Source organism: Talpa occidentalis, unplaced genomic scaffold (genome assembly GCF_014898055.3).
Source record: "Talpa occidentalis isolate TD23 unplaced genomic scaffold, MPIMG_talOcc4v2.1 talOcc4.2, whole genome shotgun sequence".
Classification (NCBI taxonomy): domain Eukaryota; kingdom Metazoa; phylum Chordata; class Mammalia; order Eulipotyphla; family Talpidae; genus Talpa; species Talpa occidentalis.
The window spans coordinates 23,726,515-23,747,034 of NW_023602073.1; the positions used below are offsets into that span (position 1 = coordinate 23,726,515).

A 20,520-nucleotide genomic window follows, 5' to 3' on the forward strand; every position below is an offset into this window, starting at 1 on the left:
ACTTCTTTTAAATGGTGAATGTTATGGTGTGTGATTTTTATCTCACTTAAAAGCAAAAGGGAAAATGACTATGAAGCATTTCAAGGGTTCCAAATAGCACACCAAAGTAAGTTTCTTGGGGAATAAGCTGATAAGCATGGCTTAAGAAAAACATGAGGGGTGGGAGTTGGGGATCAATGTTGTAAGAAAGATGTGGGTGAGGCTGGTTTCAAGTGATTGGCTCCACTCTGAGACACATGTAGGAAAGCGTGATCTTGTAATAGAATATCTTTGGAAAGAAATCAGCATCACAGATGTTGTCAGGCACCTTTGTCTAGCGGGCAAGTCACATCTTAACTAAAGTGGGGTGTGTGTGTTTAAAAGGTGGCCCTCCCAAGAATTCATTAACTTCCTACTCATTTTCACAGTAACTATCCTCTGGTGGAATACTATTGCATTATAACAGCGTGTGTGTCTCTCTCTCTGTCCTGTCAAACCATGACCTATTAGACAAAAAGACTGTATGTTGTTTGTAAATATCCCATCCAGGAAGGTTGTGGGCCCAGAGACACTTTTGGTTGCTTCCTTGAAGCCAGGACATTTCTTGCCCTTCTTCATAATCCTCGTGCTGCCTTATGCCTGGCAGGACTGTAGCGCACAGAACAGGGGACCTCATATCTCACTTGTGCAGAAAGAGTTCTATGCTTAGACCAGTTTCTGACCCTCAGTCTCTTTGCTTGTGAAATACAGTCAAACTAGATGATCTCCTTAGCTTTTAATTCAAATTTTTACTAATCTAACCCATATTTAGATGATGACACGAGAGGCCTGATACAGTGCAGAGCATGTCCAGGACGGGCGTAGAGGTATAGGCAGATCTGGAAGATATAGGGGCTCCTGGGCCTTCTCAGATCCTTGGGGTAACATCAGGGAGACTCCGGCTCTCCCTCTCTAGTGCCACCTCTGAATCCCCTATCACGTCCTACTGGGTCTTGTAAGGTGGGCCCTGGGCCTGCCCAGAAGTGAGTGTCTTCCTAATGGCACAGCAGGGAGGGAAAGAGCATTTCCTTTGCAGAGTGCTGAGCACACACCACCTCCAATCCACCCACCAGCACCACACACCCCATCACACAGTAGTAACAACTTCCTAAAACACTTAGTTTCCTTTATGGCATAATCCTGGTTTTTAGCCTGTGCATTTTCCTGCCTTTGAACCATCTCCCTAAGTTCGTGTTCAAGTCCATACTACGCAGCATTTTCCAAGCTTCAGCCCCCACCATCTGCTCCACTGGTCCGTCTGGCACCCTCTGTTGGAATCACGCTGAAATGAGCCGGAGCTGCCAGTGCGTGGCTGTGCGGACAGGCTGGTGGGTGCCTCCCTGTGCCTTCTCCGGAGCACATGCTTACGGTGCACCAAGCGGCCTCTGGCAGCAACCTCACTCTTCCCAGAATCACTGATCATGCACCTGACAGGTTGTGGGGGATCCACGGCCGGGGGCCTGGCAGCTGACCCAAGCGTTCAGGCCATTTAAAACCAGTGTCCTCTTGAATGGGTGATGGGAGCTTACACCAACGCAGCAGGAACAGCACCTGCCAGCTGGCTGTTAAATATAGAGAATTTGGAGTGGCAGGCACTGGCTGCTGACCTGATAACCCCACTTTTCCTGACGTAGAGTATTTGTAAAGTGAGCAGCTGCTTTTTGCCATGGATGGGCAGCCATTCGGTTGAATTAATTTATTTCAGCATTATTTATAATGCTGCTACTCACCCTTTGTCTGGAACTATTTTTCAAATATACTTCACCTCTTGAATGTGGAAATCACTCACCTACCTGTCATCTTTCTCCTTGCTGTTCTTTTCGGCATTTAAGTAGAAGTAGAATTAAATAAATATGGGCACAGAGTTCAATTTTTTCCCCTGATTTTATATCTGTTTCAATGATAGAAAAGTCATATATCTAGGTTCCTTAATTTTTTCTTCCTTAAGGGGATGTAAATAAATATTGTGTTACTTGTCCCTGTCTTATACTCTATTTCCCTCCCCAAGATAAGAACCAACAGGCCCGATAAAGTGGAACATTGGCAACATTTTGACAAAGTAGACTTTATCCTACAGACGTGTACAATCTTTCCTGAAAGTTGCTTGTTGAAATCCCTTGACTTGATAAGTAGTTGAGTTCAAATCTAGAGGCAGACTTGGTTCCAAGCCCAGCTCCCAGCTTGCATGGTCAGATGATAAACTGAAAATTATTGTAGCTTGCTTATTTAAAATTCGTCAATAGAATTTATAATTTTGTATAAATTCGGATGTTCAAAGCAAATAGTTTGTCATGTAGTATAATCATGATTGCCTGAAGGAAAAGTGGCTTGAGAATTTTAATTATTTAGTATTTATAAATCTATGGCTGTTCCTAAGTATAGGTGATTTCATTAACTTAAAAAAAGACATAGGATCATATACCCTTTGGCAGAAAGTTCCACTAGGGAAACTGATCGTCTCATATACGATGGCATATGTACAACATTATTAATTGTGACATTTAGAAAATATAAATTTGGGCCTCCCTGGTGGCGCAAGGGGTTAAGCACAGCACTGTGAAGCAACCTGCAGCCTCTGCAGCAGAGTTCAATCCCCAGACTGCCAGGGAACAACTCACATGGCACGACAGGCCTCTCCTGTCTGGCCCACTGCTCCCCTCAGCAGTGCATTTCAGTCCGTCTGCCTGTTCTGTTCCCCACTCTGTCTCTGGTGAACCTCTCACCCCCTGCACCTCTAGCCTGTACCCCAGCTCTTGTATGCATAAATAAAAAATAAATTTAAAAAATTTAAAAAAGTATAAATTTACTAGTCCATTGGTAGGGAATAAAATCTGGCGGAATATATTATAGACATACCTATCAATTTATTGGAGAAAAGACACAGTCCTATATTCAGTTAAAGGGGAAAGACACTGTATCCCTTTAAAGGAGGAAAGATACTGGTTGTCCATTTTAAGGAGGAAGACAGGCATCCACTTAAGGGAAGATATTTTGTATCCATTCAAAGTGACAGGATAGCACCTATCTATTCAAGAAGGAATGCCTTCTGTTTTAAAGATACACTGTTTGGTGAAAAGAGCAGATAATATCATAATGTGTATGAAGAAAGAAAAAGAGGAAATCTATGTAGGTTTGAAAACAGATGGAATAATTCTGTATCAGGGTGTAGGAGAGATACTGAAAGAAAGTGGCTCTCTAGGGGAGAAATAAGGAAAGACCAACTTTCCATTCTCCATTCTTCAGAATTTTACGCTGTGGCTGTGTCGCAACTATTCAGACATGTTGTCATAGAAATAAAGGTGTAATGGGGTTTCTGTATGAAAGAATGGTAGGGTGCATTCACACTGGCAAGCTTTCAACTAATAAAATAGTCATGCAAAAGCATTTTAAGGTCCAGATCTCCTGCCTTACGTTGGATACACTGTAGTTGGTTCATACACTTGTAGTAGCTTCAGCCATTGGAACTTCTATCCCTTCCCTTATTAACTTGTGCCCTGCAAGTTACACTTCAATTGATAATAGAGGAGCCTCCTGGGTGGTGCAGGGGTTAAAGACAGTGCTATCAAGGCATCACCAGCCACTGCAGTAGGAGTTAGAGCCTCAGCCCGCCAGGGAGCTACCCACAGGGCACAGCAGACCTCTCCTGTTGCGCCCGCTGCTCCCCTCAGCAGTGCATTTCGTCAGTCTGCCTGTTCTGCTCCCCACTCTGTCTCTGGTGAATCCTCTCACCCCCTGCACCTCTGGCCTGCACCCCAGCTCTTGTATGCATAAAAGAAATCAATCTTTAAAAAAAAAAATTGATCATAGAGAGGAGGAGACAGAAAAGAGGACACCTTTAGGACACAAACGTTTATGTGATTTTAGCCATTACAACAGTAGATCGGAAATGTCTCAAATGTGACAGTGATGTCATCAATATTACAAAAAGAAAAGAGAAAAGACAGGCAACAGTGAAGAGCACCAGCGAGACACCTACAGTAGACCATGCTTCTTTCCTTCGACCGCCAGGGTACGTTCTCCGCCAGCCCCCCTCCCCCGCGCTTCCTGCCGACACCCCAGCTGCACCCCAGCTGCACCCCAGCTGCAGAGGCGGCCTACGCCTCGTCCTCGCCCTCCTCCTCCTCGAACTCGCCCTGTTCGTCGGCCGTGGCGTCCTGGTACTGCTGGTACTCGGACACCAGGTCGTTCATGTTGCTCTCGGCCTCGGTGAACTCCATCTCGTCCATGCCCTCGCCCGTGTACCAGTGCAGGAAGGCCTTGCGCCGGAACATGGCCGTGAACTGCTCGGAGATGCGCTTGAACAGCTCCTGGATGGCCGTGCTGTTGCCGATGAAGGTGGCCGACATCTTGAGGCCGCGCGGCGGGATGTCGCACACGGCCGTCTTGACGTTGTTGGGGATCCACTCCACGAAGTAGCTGCTGTTCTTGTTCTGCACGTTGAGCATCTGCTCGTCCACCTCCTTCATGGACATGCGGCCGCGGAAGATGGCGGCCACGGTCAGGTAGCGGCCGTGGCGCGGGTCGCAGGCGGCCATCATGTTCTTGGAGTCAAACATCTGCTGCGTGAGCTCGGGCACGGTCAGCGCGCGGTACTGCTGGCTGCCCCGGCTGGTGAGGGGCGCGAAGCCGGGCATGAAGAAGTGCAGGCGCGGGAAGGGCACCATGTTCACGGCCAGCTTGCGCAGGTCCGCGTTCAGCTGGCCGGGGAAGCGCAGGCAGGTGGTCACCCCGCTCATGGTGGCCGACACCAGGTGGTTGAGGTCCCCGTAGGTGGGGGTGGTGAGTTTCAGGGTGCGGAAGCAGATGTCGTACAGGGCCTCGTTGTCGATGCAGTAGGTCTCGTCGGTGTTCTCCACCAGCTGGTGCACGGACAGGGTGGCGTTGTAGGGCTCCACCACCGTGTCCGACACCTTGGGCGAGGGCATGACGCTGAAGGTGTTCATGATGCGGTCGGGGTACTCCTCGCGGATCTTGCTGATGAGCAGCGTGCCCATGCCCGAGCCCGTGCCGCCGCCCAGCGAGTGGGTCAGCTGGAAGCCCTGCAGGCAGTCACAGCTCTCGGACTCCTTCCGCACCACGTCCAGGACCGAGTCCACCAGCTCGGCGCCCTCTGTGTAGTGGCCCTTGGCCCAGTTGTTGCCGGCGCCGCTCTGGCCTGCCCGAGGGAACCAGATGTGACACGTCACTGATGACTGGATCACATTCCTCCTTACCTTAAACCCCTTAATATAGATCAATGAGTCAGTGTTCCGAGAAGATGTTTGCAGCAGAATGGCCAGACATTCAATTATTTGGCCCCAGATAATAATTATCAACAAGGGAATGCTCGCTGGGGCCATACCTGGCTATTAGAGGTTGAAAGGCGGCTTTTGTTTATATTGGGACTGACTGGGTGTTCCCCCCACTTCCCTCTTGGGGGTCTGCTGTTAAGTAAATGACCACCTCTTGCCATCAGCCCTGCCAGTCACTCACCGAACACGAAGTTGTCGGGCCTGAAGATCTGGCCGAATGGCCCAGACCGAACCGAGTCCATGGTGCCCGGCTCCAGATCCACCAGGATGGCCCGAGGGACGTACTTGTTACCTGCGGACAAGGCTGGGTTAGACCTGCTCATGAGAGCTGTGAAGAGCCCAGCCAGGGCTCAGCTTCCTTTTCTGCAGACACTGCTGTTGCCCCCAAACAAAGGAGGGGTCACCGACTCCGGGTACACAGGGCAAGCCCAGGGAAATGAGGTTTCACAGTAAGGTGGGGACCCCAAATAGTCTGTATTTTTTGGGGGAGGGCACACTTTGGGGGTCCATGGGTTCCCAGGAAGAGGAGGGTTAAAAACCCAAGGGGTCCTCCCTGGTGGTGCAAAGGGTTAAGACACATCCTATGAAGCTAACCACAGCCACTGCAGCACGAGTTGGATCCCCAGCCAGGGAGCTACCCGCATGGCACAGCAGACCTCTCCTGTCTCCCCGCTGCTCCCCTCAGCAGTGTACTTTGGTCAATCTGCCTGTTCTGCTCCCCAGTCTGTCTCTGGTGGATCCTCTCACCCCTCACACTCTGACTTATACCCTGTTCTTGCATGCATAAATAAATAAATAAATCTAATTAAAAAAAAAAAAAACCCCAAAGGGTGCGGCAGAGGCAGTTACCGGTGGCCTCGTTGTAGTACACATTGATCCTCTCCAGCTGCAGGTCGCTGTCTCCATGGTAACTGCCAGTGGGGTCGATGCCGTGCTCATCGCTGATGACCTCCCAAAACTGAGACACAGAAAACGATGGGCCTTAGCCATGCCGACCCCTCCAGGGGGCCGAGACGCACAATGAAAAGGCCCCCACTCAGTTCCCACCGCCCAGCCCTTCACGACCCGAGCGCGGCGTGTCCGCACAGCAGCAGGACTGGTAATTTCCAAGGTCAGAGAGTTGAAACTGGGCGTTTCCCTGGGGGGGAGCAGCTGCTCGCGGCAGGAGGTAGGGGACCGTGGGAGGTGGGGGAGAAGAAAGGGGCCGACAAGCCGAAGCCCGCCCGCACCCGGCGCGCAGGGGCGGCAGGGGACCGCGGAGGGGGCCGGGGGCGCGCGCTCGGAGGCTCCCGCCCGCGGGGCGGTGGGCGGGGGCCGGCACGGAGGTCGCCCGCGGAGCGGTGTTGTGGATTCAGAGCACGTCCGGGGAGGCGAGACAATCACCCGCCTCTCCCACCGCCCCCACCGCCCTGCGGCTCCACGCCGGACGAGTAAAATCCATCTTCCCGTGGTCCCGCCCCTCCCGCGCGCCCGGGCTCACCGCCCTGGGGACACACCCGCGCCCTCTCCAGACCAGCGAACCCGGCTAAACTGGGGGCGAGGAGGAGGGGATCCAGATGAGCCGCGGCAAAAAAGAAAGGTTCCTCCTTCCCACCCCAAAGTGGCCTCCGAGCCCACGCCCCACTCGTCTGCACAAAGATGCCGGGAAGGTCTGACCTTGGAGAGCCCGGTGTGTGCGGGGGGCCACGCCCGCGCCCAGGAACCCCGAGGGGCGTGGGACCCCCGCCCGCCCGCCCGCCCGCCGGCGCCTCCCCGGCCGCGCGCACCTTGGCGCCGATCTGGTTGCCGCACTGGCCCGCCTGGATGTGCACGATCTCACGCATGGTGCTGGCTAGCTGCTTCCGGCCCCGGCCGCCTTCTGGTCCGTCTGTCCGTCCTCCTCACCCACTGCGGGGTCGCCAGGAACGCGCTCCGGAACCCACTGGCTGAGAGCGGGGGCCCCGCCAGCTCGGCCTTTTATGCGGGAAGGGTGGGGCGGCCGGCGCAGGCCACACCCCCCTCGCGAGCCTCCCAGTCCCCTTGGCCCCGGAGCTCTCCAGGCCCGGCTGACGTAATGCTCCGAGCCCCGGGGACCATCCCGGGGGCTGGACCACCAGCCTGCGGCCAATCAGCACAGACTTGTGGCCGCGAGAGGAGTGGGGGCCCCGTGGAGCAGGGTGGCAGCGTGCGCATTGTCTAGAACTGGTTTGGGGGGAGGTGGTGAAAGCCGGGCGCTGAGCATTGGGGGTGGGTGAAGGCCCCGAGGGCGGGAGGGTGGCGGGGCGGCCTGTGTGGCAGGCCCGGCGTTGGGGGACGGCTGGCGCTGGGTGGGGGCGGCGGGGAAACCGCAGCAGGTGGAGAGGCCGTCAGGTGCACGGCAGGGGCGCGCGCTGGGGTTCTGGGAGGGGGCCGGGGGGCGTAGCGCGGTGCCATACAGCTCCCGCAGCGGGGCCACCCCCGCCAGGGGTCAGCGATCCCTCAGCCGCGTGCACCCCACCCCCCGAGACCACTGCCCCCTTCCCCAACCCTGGTGGCCACGACGGCCACACGCGGCCTCGGGAGAGGAGGGCGCCCGAGAGGCAGAGAGGGATCAGGGCGTCGGGAACTGGAGAACCACGAGCCCCAGGGTGCCCCTGCCCCGCCCCCGGCGCCCCAGCTCTCTTTTGTCTGCGGCGCCCCCCGTCCTGCCCGACCCTCTCCCGACTCCCGGCTCCCCAGCTGGTAGCGAGGACCCCTCCAGCCCCCAAGTTGGCTTTTGTTCCTCGGGCGCGGGCGGGTGGGTGTGGCGGGCCGAGCCGAGGGGTCCGTCGGCGGCCGGGAGGAGGGTGGGGCTGAGGGCGGGGCCGCGGCGGAACAAAGGGCTCGCGCGGGTGTGGGGCTCGGGCTGCCACCGGCGATTTCAAAACCCCAGCCCGGGGGCTCGCGGCTCGCGGCTCCGCTGCGCTCCAGTCCGGGCACCGGCTCAGGGCGGCCATCGCCCGCCGCGCCCCGCCCCCAGCGCTCTCCTCCGTCGGGCGCCGGACCCAGCGGCCGCCACGGGGTCCCCAGGGGGTGAGGGACACACCTAACATCCTGCGGCACGGCGAGGAGCGGCCCCCCAGACCCGGGCGCGCCCACGTGGCGCGTGCGCAGACCCGGAGGCCACCCCTCCCCACCCCGCGCCCCTTCAAATCCAGGCTTTAGGTAGTCAAAGAAGGAGCCGACCTCTTGTGTGAGTCTATGTGAGTTGGGGGGTGTCAATGGGGGGGCGGAGGCTGAGACTGAAACGTTCACCCCAGATCTGGAAGCCGACCCCTTAAATTCCGAGGGTGAAGAGCTCCCTCCTCCTCCTGTGGGGCGGGTGCTCTGCCCCTTCGGATGCCCTGGGAGAGGGTGGCCCAGCTAGCTGGGTTCGCTGGGTTTCTGGGGAGCAGAGCCTGCAGCTGTTGAGTGAGCCCCTCCCAGAGCTATGCGCAAGCTGTCATCGCCTGCCTCCCCGCTGGGGGCTGGAGGGAGGGCTTTCAGCTCAATTCCAGCGCACAAAGAAATGGAACAAAAGCCCAGCAGCCCCCTACCCCCCTTTGCACCCAGATGGAAGCTCTCAGGGCCGGGTTCCCCAGACCTGGCTGCTTCAAGGCGGGGTTCGGGTGGGTGGAGCAGGAACCCAAGGTCCAGCCACATGCCACTGGCAAGCCTCCGCGGGCCTAGGGCCTGGCAGGGAGGGCTGGTCCAGCTGCTGCCGATGCAGACATGCCAAAGGCCATCCATCCCCCAGGCCCCCCAGATGGGGGTCAGTCTAGAATCCCATCTTCGGGCTCCCCTGTCCTCCAGAATGGTGACCACGCCCAGGACAAAGGGGTCTGGGCTGGCGTATCAGCACGGGGACCCCGGGATGGTAATGCCTGCACTGCTAGTGTGGACACCTGCCCTGCTAGTGTAGACACAGAGGTGCTGCGGGCATCCAGGGACACCCCAACCCACAGGACTCGGCTTCATGCCAGGTAACTCGAGCCGGGTGCCTGCCTCCTCCACCTGACCAATGATTTCATGTATCAGCCTTGGTTTTGGAGCCAGATGTCCGTGGAGTGCTGGGATGGAAAAAAGGACCCTTTGGCCTCAGGTTTCTTTTAGAGAAAGGGACCTGGGACAGGGAGAGACTAGGACTTATTTTACTGCAAGCTCAATGCCCTGGGGAATCCCCTCTGCTTCAAGAGCTGCTGTCCTCTCCCCCATTTTGTGGGGGTTTGTCCCCCACCCTCCACCCTTACTAAGCCACATTCTTGTTAACCCTTGCGTGCCCTCTTCCTTACTTGGGATTCTGGAGGAGCATCTTTCCTTTTCCCTAGGAGCTAATTCTGTGTCAGAAGTCTGAATGCTGATGACAGCCCAGGCTTCCGGATTCTCTGCTCACCCTTATCCTCATTTTGTGCCTTTCCCGAGAGACCAGTGAGAGGCTTTGAAATCAGAAAAAAAAAAAAAATTTCTTCTCAGTTGGGTACTCCAGCCCCCCCGCCCTTTTTTGGTATGTTTATGAGTCACAAGTCTTCTCTATGTCAGCGTACATCAGACATAAGGTTCCCAGGATACTATATCTCATATCTTACATGCTGTTAGTTGTATGATGCACAAACCTGTCTAAAATGGCCCTTCCTGAGACAGTCATAGAAATAATGCAACCTTGTGTGTGAAATAGAATCCAACCTTGTTCCGTGCCTCACTTGGGACTGAGGCGAGCGGGAGAGCCCCAACGCCATTAAAATTACATTTGCTCTCACAATTTCCCAAGTATTTTGAATGGCAGATTCCCAAGTGATTTTGACTCTATCTAATACATTTGGAGAGTCCTTGTCATAATTAACCCAAGAAGTCTAATAGAAAGGAGACATTGCATAGCTAATTTGGTAAAAACAAAACAAAAAAAAAAGCATTTGTTTTAATGCAGAAAGTATTTCTACCACGTTTATAAAAATTGCAAGACATTTAGCTTTCAGATTTTCCTACAGAACTATTTTGCCTGCATCCCCCATTGAATCACAGCTCTCAGCCTTGGTAGTAGCCTGACATTCAATTCTGCAGCCCAGAGGCACGCGGTTTCCTAGGCAACCGGCCCTAGCCAATGAATGAAGAGAAACTGAAAGAAAGAAATTGCAAATCCATCAAAAAAAATTTCCTCTATTTTGCTGTTTTACTCGTAAGCTCACCATTTAGCAGCACTGGAAAGCTACCAACTCTAACATTGATGTAAAGAAGCCAAATAGCCAGAGATTTGGGGCCAGGGCGGGCGGTTCCCAGCTCCAGACGGAGTGTGCTCAGGGGACAGTGGAGGGGTTCCCGGGACCCCCTGGGGATCTGTGCCCTTTCTCAGCCTGGGCTGTCCCTGGTTTATGACCCACATTCCCTGCCCTCCCCTCCCCCAATCAGAAGCCAGCAGCTCCCCGCACAGTGTCCCCCTGCTCTTTAATCAAAGGCTTCCTGGGGTGGGGGAGCCCCAGAACCCGGGTTCTTTGAAGTCGCGGGACCCTGTGGGGACCAGCCGGCGCAGGTGACAAAAGGCTGGGAAGAGCAGAGAAGATTCCGGCCCTTGGATGTACTTTCGCTCCAGGGCGAGGCGAGGCTGCACCCCGTTGCCTTCAGTCAGATGTGGGTTAAATGACCTCAGTCCTGGCTGAGCCTGCCGAGCTCTCCCCAAAGACAGTTTCCACCGTTGTCATACAAATCAGGGAGGGATAGAACCCTGCTGGGGCACCCTTTCGGGGCAGTCTCCCCTCCCCCACACTATCCAGGAGGTGTAAGATGCTGGGGCTGGGGAGCGCGAGCTGGGGCGCCGCTCAGTGCGTCCAGGTGAGTGGCATCTCCGCGCGCAGACCAGACTGTGCAGAAAACAGACGCGGAGGAGGAGAAAGTCCTCTTGGGGGGGCGGGGTGCTTGATAAAACACCAAGATTGACAGGGCGCTGCTGCAAGGTGCAGCCGGCGAAATCTACACGTTTGCAAACTAGGCTTTCGTGAAATGAGGGAGTCTGCCCAGGATGGCGGTGGAGGAGCCATTTTGAGTTGCACCGGCAGATGGCTAAAAGAGTGGGGTGCCAGGACCACCCCAGTAGAAACCGCTCCGCCAACCACTGCTCAGAAAGGTTAGGCAGCTCGCCACTGCTTTCTAAACCTGCCTTAGACCTTACTTGCTATTGTAAGGGAGCTAAAATCGCCAGCCCCAAATATGTCTTCTTGGCGAGGTGTGGCTGATCCGGAGAGGCTCTGAAGGCTGGGGGAGGTTGCCCTGGATATTTACATGTAAACTCCCTGGGGGTCTCTCTCAGAAGACCTAATCTATTCGCTCTTCTAGGAGAATACCTAGGTCTACTCACCCTGCCCTGTAACCTCCCTCACTGACCCTCCCTTTCTCCCGCAAAGTTCTGTTATTGGGCAAAGTGAGGGGCTCCCCAGGACCCCAAACCTGCCTACTATAAATGGGTTCTGCCAACCGCTGCCTCAAGATTAAACATATTCTAGTGCATTAGACCTTCAATAGAAAATAACTTCAATACAATTAGTGTGCAATAAAGGAAAGAGAAGGAGATGAGAAAGAATAGTTTCCGAACCAAGCACTCAAAGTCACTCATCCCCTCATGGGTAAATATCCAGTCAAACAGAGCCACTGAGGCCTGGAAGGCTGCCCCGAGTCTAAGGCGCCTTCTGGTGGGGACCCATAGGAGAGGGGCAGAGAGGGCCAGGCAAGTCTGGAAGAAAAAGAGCAAAATGAGAATGAAGATAAAGGCCGCCACTGCCAGGCTCCCCACGGGTCGCTCACCCCTTCTCTGTCTCAAGCGTCTCCTTCCATGTCCCCCAAGCCCCTGGTACAAGTCCAAGGCTGAGAAGCAAGTGCAGCTTCTTCACGTCTCTCTGCTCCACTGGCCTTCTCCAGGTCCTCTTCTTGATCCCCTGCTTTCCTGCTCCCGGTCTTCTCTAGCTTCTCCCTGCTCAGCTCCACCCTTCCTTGGGGTAGGGGGGAGGGAACCTGGAATCTTCCCTTTCCTGGGACCACCCTGTTATGTCTGTCTTAGCTGAGCTGTTTAAGAGGGCATCTGAAGGGCCTCCCCGGTGGCGCAGTGGGTTGAGCACAGCGCTGTGGAGCTGTCTGCAGCCTCTGCGGTGTGGGTTTGATTCCCAGCCTCGCATGGTGCAGCAGACCTCTCCTGCCTCACCCGCTGCTCCCCTCAGCAGTGTCTTTGGTCTGTCTGCCTGTTCTGCTCCCCACTCTGCCTCTGGTGGGTTCTCTCGCCCTCCTGTGCCTTTGACCTGTGCCCCAGTTCTTATATAAATGAATAAATCTTAAAAAAAATAAGAGGGCCTCTGAAGCCACATGGCCAAGTACTTAGCTGCATCTCTCCCGTGTATCCAGGAGATACAGAAGTTATTATTTAACTTCTTTTAGACTATTTTCTCTTATTAATCTGCCTGATGCATGTTTGATTGTTTGCCAGCCTAGAAGAACCCCGAGGGGCATGGGGTGATTTCCTTTGTTTCCCCGACAGCAACAAAAACTGGCTGATGCTGGGTCCTTAGTCATGACGTTACAGAGCAACCCCGATATAAAATGGGTTGCCTGACTGTGGGTCCTCACCCGCGCATTTAAAGGGGACTTATGAAAGCTAAACTGCAGACAAAAGGTTGCTAAAAGGTTTCTTTACAAGGGAAGGGGAAATGGAGAAATGAATAACTCAGGGACAAAAAGAGGGAGAGAAGTTCGTAAATGCGTCCTACCCATTCCGATGACCTGGAATCCCAATGACCTGCTGAACGGGTGAAAAACCGAGCACACCACGTGGCCAAGAGAGCAACCCCCCCCCCACACACACACACACCCACATGGCCAGTTAAATACTCAAACAGAGAACATAGTTGCTTAACTCCGCCCTCAGGTCCTCGCAACCTTCCCTTTGGGGATCATGGGATCTGTAGTTCCCAGTGTCTTGATGACTTGGGGGTGGAGTCCACAAAGCCTGTATGGAGTTTGCTCAGCGCATCCTTTCCCCCTAACAATGATATTAGGCCAAAATTCTGCAGAAAAATGAGAAAAAAAGACCTTACAGCAGAAAGCGCAAATCCTTAATGACCTTGATTTGGAGAAGAAGCTGGTTCATCGCTGGTGTAAATGAGACAAGGAACACCAGCAGCCACCCGCTACCAGCTGCAGGGGAAGTGCAAGCTCACAGCCAAGGAGCCAGACACACAGCCGGCTACCAGAAGCCCAGACTGTTAGTCACTGTAGAACACTCCCGACAGCTGGCCAGGAGTTCTCGCTGGAGTGGAAGGTGGGACATGCCAGCCCAGGACAGAAAGGAACGCCTCGAACCATGACTTCCAGAGAGAACTCCTTGTTGCATGTTCCTCTGTCTTGTCACTCCCCCAAGATCAAATTTTGGGGTCACACAAGGTCTGCCATATATCCATGTGGATGGTGCACCGTTCTAAGTTTCTTTTCTGGGAGAGACACCCCCCAAATGATCTGTGGGTAGGAATCTGTCCTGGGGAAGACAGAGGTGTTAGTGGGTTCTGCATCCTCCCTTCATCAATACACCTGAGAAAATGCTTTCCTTTGGCAATGGCGACACTGACATCAGGGAACCCAGGCTATCAAAAATGCCCACCCAGCCGGAGCATGCCCCCCGGGGTCTGCGTGGAAACCTTCTCACTATGGCTTGCTTCTGAATCCTTCTATCTCCTTCCACCCCTGTTCCTGCGGGTTCTCCTCCAGGCCCAGGGAGCACAGCACCCTCGAAGCTGGCTCTCACGTGGCGTCTGGGACAGGTCATGTGGCCCTGGAGAGGGCTTGCCCTTTGGCATCTGAGGCCTCAGGTACCCAGATTCCCACTCTCATGGCCACTCTGTCCCCATCCCACCCCACATTTTGCGAGATTCAGGGATGTCCTCAGGTTCCAGCACTTGTCCCCCTACCTGACTTTGCCTGTTTCCCACCCGGCACATAGACTCTTCTGTAGCCCAACAGCAGCACTTTTTTAGGGCAGCTTCAGACTCCTGGCCCACCCAGATTCCTCCTTCATCCACAAGCGGTGCTTCCTTCCTGGAGGATAGATGGGGGGAGACTGTCCCTGGTTTGACTCACGAGGAAATTGTGATATTCCCTCCACATTGCTGCTGGACTCTCAGGGACTCTGACAACATGCCCTCCTGCAAAGGCATTTGTGCAGGGGGCTGGGTGGGGGCAGAGTTTGGGCAGAGGCTCCCTGGGCCTTCAGTGTCAGGACTGTAATCCAGGATGATGTGTGGAGACTCTCCTGCCAGCCGGTGAGTGGGTGCCTGTGTCATGTGATGGAGACAGATGTTTCACTGCTGTCAGTGTTGTTGCTAGACTGAAAAAGGGGGGGGCAGGGGTGCCTTCGGGGGCCACCGTGGGCTGGATGGGGTGGAGGAGGAGCCGTAGGACCAGGGAGTATGAGGCATAGCTGGGGGTAAGGTTACAGCCTCTTTAACCAAGGGGGTCACCTCAAAGCCACTTCCAAGGCAAGCCTAGATGGACAAATACTCATAAGAGCTGCTCGGGAAGAGCTTTGGTCCGGGATCATCACTTTCCCCCAAAGGCAATCAGTTATTCTGACAACAAGCAGGGTTTGTTCAGAAGCAAACCCACAGGAGCCAGGGCAGATTGGAGGGTGCCTCATGGCCAGCTGATTCCTAGGCTGGTGACCCCCACGCCCTAGTCCCACCAGAGGGAGAAAACGCACCCCCCTCGCCCTCTTCCCGCTGCAGGGAGCCGCCAGCAGGAACCTGCACTGTGCCCATGTGCGCCTGCGTGGGTGCGCTTTCTGACCTCCAACCTGATTTAAACAGGGCTCTGAATGTTCCTGTTTAGAGAATCAAAGGCGGAGGCTAAGGAACCTCAATACCTTCCACACTGTGAATGTGGCTGCTTGAGGCCCAGGGCAGGCTCCTAGCACACCCAGGGACTGTGACTCTTTGCTCTAGGCCGGGCGATGAGGTGCCATATGCTGGGGAAAGTCCAGGAGTCTAATCTGAGCATGGGAACCTGCATTTCAGCACGTTTGACTGGGAAGAAAGTATAAAGAATGGCCTGGTGAACTGGGGAGAGCAGGGACTGGATCCTGGAATCCTTGTTCCTCCCCCTACCTGGCCACAAGGGCCTGGGGCTGCTCCCTAGGAGGTCCTTGGTCTCCCCAACCTCCTGCTGAGCTGAGGTGTCCCTCCTGGAGTGGCTGGAGGGTGGGGTGGGCCAAAGAGAGGCCTGACTTGGCATGTTGGGGTGAACTTACCTCTAGCTGGCCAAGAGCAGAGCCACTAGAGACGTAAGCAGAGCAGGCTATTCTGTGAATCAGGAAAGTGACCAGCCCCAGCACTTGTGCCTCTGCGCGAGGCGAGGAGCGCGTCTCTTTGGGGCAAGGCAGCCTAGGAAACCAAGCGATCTAAACTTGACAAAAGCCAGAAGCCTCCATCAGGGATAATTACATTTTTAAAACTGGGGAGCCATGTTTTAAAAATGACCTCCAACCTCCTCCTACCAGGCTTCTCTGTCACAAGGATAGAAACGGAACTCAAACTTGGGACTGCAGCCAGCAGGGGCAACCCCTGACCGTGGTGTCTCTGTACCGAGGAGCAGCCTCTAGGGAGGAGCGGCCGGGAAGCTGGCTCCAGACCCAGCGGGGCTCTCGGAAGTGAAATTGACTCCGAAGGTTGAGGGACATACAACAGGGTCCCTGTTGAGTGAACGACAGTCTGGGCTTGTTCTGGGCCCTCGGGTGGGAGGGGGCCTGTCTGGGTGTGGGCAGCAGAGTCCCCAGAAGCCTCCTAGGGTGGTGGGATTTGGTTAACTGCATTCGCAAGAGGACTGGCCTTCCAAGTCAAGGTGGCCTTTGTTTTTGGTTTTTAATTCTTTTTTTTTGTTGTTGTTGTTAAAGATTTATTTATTTATGCATACAAGACCTGGGGTGCAGGCCAGAGGTTGGGGGGGTTGTGAGAGGATTCACCAGAGACAGAGTGGGGAGCAGAACAGGCACATATACAGAAATTCACTGCTGAGGGGAGCAGCAGGGAGTCAGGAGAGGTCTGCTAAGCCATGTGGGTAGCTCCCTGGCTGGGAATCGAGCTCATGCTGCAGTGGCTGCAGATAGCCTCATAGTGCTGAGACTTAACCCCTTGTGCCACCAGGGAGGCCGCTGGTTTTTAATTCTGGTAAAAGACACACAATATCAAATTTCCTGTCGCAACTGTTTAAGTGCATGTTTTCGCAGCCTTAGGACATTCGAGGTGGATGGTAGGAGCTCAGTGACAGCATTTTCACTTTCAACAAGTGAAAAGCGCCTTGGAATGCATGTCCCGAAGGCACTTCTGGCCCAGCAGGCAGGTCGGGCTGCCCCCTGCACTAGCCATGAGGCCAGCTGTGAAGACAGGCTTCTCGGTGGAGACATGGGCCTTGGGATGAGACTGCAGTTGCCAGAATTATCTGGATGGTTTAGGACAATTTACCTGACGAAGGTAACAGGCGGAGTAGCTGCCAGCACCGGTGCTGCCTCTCCCTGCACGCACCCAGTGGGCCCTGGGGCTGGCTGGCTTCACAGTTGCTCTGATACAAGGCTGATGAGGACAAGATCGGCCCCCGGTGGGGGCCATGTCTTTGTGGGGCCCGTGTGCCCTCTCACATCACCCCTCACTGGCACGTCTGCATTCCCAGTCTGGGTGTGAGTGCGTGGGTGAGTGTGAATGCGGGCGAGAGAGTGAGCCTGTGTGTATTTGGGTATGTGAGTGTGAGACTGTGCGTGAGTGAGTGTGAGTTTGCCCTGGCACGGAAGGGTGTCCTGTCCAGCTGGGGTCTTGCTTGGGCCACGAGAGGCCCTGAATTGGAAGAACATTGGAAAATGAATGAACGAATCCCAGCAATTGTTGAATATTCAAAGTGCTTGGGGTCTTTAGAAGCTTGGTGATATTTTGGTGATCAAAAAACCCTCAACTCTTGTTTCTATCAACCAGCCTAGGGCCAAAGGGGCATCTCTTCCTGTCCTATTGCTTCAAGTCAGTTTCCAGGAACCTGCCAGCGTGGCTCAGCGCGGACTGCCTGTATAAATGTGCCTGCACAGAGTCCGAGCACCGAAGCAGAGAGCGCCCGGGGGGTAGGTGTGCAGCAGGATGGTGTTCTCGTGACAGTCCCGCCTTCCGGGAGTCTGCGGTCCCACCCGGCCCTCCCCAGGGCACCTGCCTCTGGCCGGCGACTACAGGCAGGATCCAGCAGGAGGGACTGAGAGTCCGGCTTCCTGTGAGTCCTTCCTCCCGCTGCTCATTCACACACGCAGCCACGCGTCCTCGGCCCCGCGGTGAATGGTGGACGTGCTCTGGTTACAAGTGTGCTCCTCCCTCCTCAGTGGGCCTGCGTGGGGTGGCGGGGGGGGGCGGGCAGCCGGGGGTGCTGGTCACCACTGCCAAGGGCATCTTTGTCTCCCCGCACTCAGCCCGGTGCCTGGAGCACAGATGGCTTCAGTAAATGTTTGCTGAGTGAGCCCGATGAATGGACGTTTGTCACTGAGCTTTTCATGTATTCCTGGGCTTGCTCCCTGCGTCTCCTTGAGCCCCAGCTGCTTCCCTGGGCTGTGTCTTTCCTTCTGGGGTGGTGGTGCTGGTCTGCAGTGCCAGGGAGAAAAAGCCAGCAGAGAGAGGGACCCTCCCGGGCAGCCATGTTCTCTGCAGAGGAGACTTCCTTTGTGCCCAAAGGACAGCCGTCCACAAGTGAGATGGGGTGTCTCGCGCCGGGGCTCACGGGGCGGCTGCCTGTGAGAGTCAGAGGGGCCGAGTGCCCGGTCCACAGGCAGGCCCTGACTCGGGCAGGTCCAGGCACTGACATTCTCAGATAAAAGCCCACGCGCAGAACAGCCAGCCTACCTGCCCCTCCTATCTGCAGGGCCGCTGCAGATACATCTCTGCTTCTGCGTCACGTGACCCACTCCAGCAGGAGGGAGAGAGGGAGGAAGAGACAGAGAAACAGTCCTTTGTTCTGCATCCTCCATGATGGCTTATCTGGCAGGAGGCTCCCAAGCCAGACTGAGGCTGTAAGAAAGCACCAAAGGCCCCCACACCCTACCCCTGGCCTGGGTGGTCTTGTCTGGGGTGGGTCCAGGACCGCAAATTCTGTTTGTTGACAGCAGAGTTGTCTCTCTGTTTCCCCTGTTTAAAAAAAAAAAAAAAAAATCGGGCCTCCCCAGTGGCGCAGCAGTTGAGTGCTGGGTTTGAAGCTGCCCGCAGCCTCTGCAGCACCGGTTCGATCCCCGGCCACCAGCGAGGGTCCCACATGGCGTGCAGACCTCTCCTGCCGTGCCCACTGCTCCCCTCAGCAGTGTACTTCCTCAGTCTGCCTGTTCTGTTCCCCGCTCTGGCTCTGGTGAATTCTCTCACCCTCCCGCGCTTCTGATTGTGCCCAGTGCTTGTATAAATAAATAAATAAATCTTAAGGAAAAAAAAAAAATCCACAAGCGTAACCATCTCATTGGCTTCAGCAATTCCCAAATGGGCAGCAGCCCGTCCAGACCGTGCAAGGGCCCGCACAATGTGGAGGTGTGCAGAGGCAGAGAGGCGGGATTGGGCGGTTCGCAAAAGAAAAGATTTTGGGTACAACCAACTTCCCCTTGGGCAGGCATGTGGGTCTTATCAGATGAGCTCACAGGTGCTGTCCGTGAGGAGTCCCAGGTGAATGGCTGAGGACCCTTTTAGGGGAGAGGTTGAAGCTGCAGTGAGATAAGGTGTGAGGTGTGGGTGGGTGCCCAGCATGGCCGACTCCCTTGGGGGCTTTCTCAGCATCTCTGCGAGTTTCAGGGGGTGCTGGAGGGCCTGACATGTAGCCCAGAGACTTAAACCCCCCAACTGGTCACAGGCAGATACAACCTCCATTTTTCCCCCAAAATAGGACACACATCATCTATGCAAAGGACCCCCATATGTGTTTGCTTATTTAAAAAAATCAGAAGAGGGCCTCCCCGGTGACGCAGCGGTTAAACGCTGGGTTGTGGGGCTGCCTGCAGCCTCTGCGGCGCTGGTTCGATCTCCCGGCTGCTCCCCGGCCACCGGAGGAGGGTCCCACATGGCGCGCAGACCTCTCCTGCCGCCCGCTGCTCCCCTCAGCAGTGTACTTCGTCACTCTGCCTGCTCTGCTCCCCGCCCTGGCTCTGGTGAATTCTCTCACCCTCCCGTGCTTCTGACTGTACCCAGTGCTTGTACAAATAAATAAACAAATCTTAAAAAAAAAAAAAAATCAGAAGAAGCCGCGCTGTGCAATCGCCTCGCGGCCCGTATTACGGGAAATGTTAAAAACTAGGATTGTGTGGGGAACGCAAGGTCTTGGTTCAGAAACCCAGAAAGAGGGCAGAATGGAAGTTCCTCTAGTTTCGGAGACACGGCCCAGGGCCAGCAGCCAGGGGACAGGTGCAGGTGGACACCCCGGAGCTGGGGGGGCGGTCCTGGGCCAGGAGACCTGCGCCCCTTCAGTCCGACTCCTGACCAGGCCTCCCCCCCGCCTCCCTCCTCGCTTCTTCAGCTCCATTTCAGGGGGAGAAGCCCCGGGTGGGGCAGATCCAAGACCCGGCTGCACCCCAAAGTGGCTGCCCTCTGGCATCTCCTCCAGCCTCGCGGTGCTCATCACCTCACAGTTTTTCCTACTTTTCACTTTAACCTTTTTTTGGCTGCTTTTTTTTGTCAGTAACCGTGTGGAGGTCAAGGCTGTTGGCTTATTGCGCGGCTCTCAAAGCTGCTGACCAGTGAGGCTCGGCGAGTGACCACCTGGAGACTGCTCCCCAGCTTCTCTCTCGCCAGCCCTGGGCTCTCTGCACCTTCCCTGCAAACCAGTCGGGGAGCCGCCGGCTGCACCCTGGCCTTGCCCCCTGGGCAGGAGCCTTGTTGAGCTTCCCCCGGGCCAGCCGGCACTGTGGGGGCTGCAGCCTGACTCTGGACTCCTGGGGAGTGGGGAGTCGGCTGGCGGGAGGGGGCGTGGCCAGGTGGGGTGGCCCAGCCGGGGGTGGCCAGGCTGTGCTGACAGGGGTCCTGGGGGCAGGGCCGTTGGAGGCTTAGTTGGTTAAGAATCTGTGTGGGCAATTTTGCAAGAGTCACCAGAAAAATCCCTCCCTGACCATGAGTCAGAGTGTAGAACCTGACGCTCTCTCCCCCCGTGGAGCCAGGTGATGGCCTTGCCTCCTTTTCCTTTGATCCGGAGCCTGATGACATCAGCTTGGGCAGCGATTTTCCTC

At 55.4% G+C, this 20,520-nt stretch overlaps 1 protein-coding gene across 1 annotated transcript; it reads right to left on the reverse strand.

Moving 5' to 3' along the window:
* Window positions 1–3,821: 3,821 nt before the first annotated feature.
* On the reverse strand, window positions 3,822–7,299 carry LOC119251914 (tubulin beta-2B chain). Its single transcript, XM_037519185.2, has 4 exons — window positions 7,076–7,299; window positions 6,159–6,267; window positions 5,491–5,601; window positions 3,822–5,173 (listed from the first exon to the last, which is right to left on the reverse strand). Exons 1-4 carry the CDS (start codon window positions 7,130–7,132, stop codon window positions 4,113–4,115), a joined length of 1,338 nt encoding a protein of 445 aa, XP_037375082.1. The 5' UTR covers window positions 7,133–7,299; the 3' UTR covers window positions 3,822–4,112.
* Between the last annotated feature and the right edge of the window lie 13,221 nt (window positions 7,300–20,520).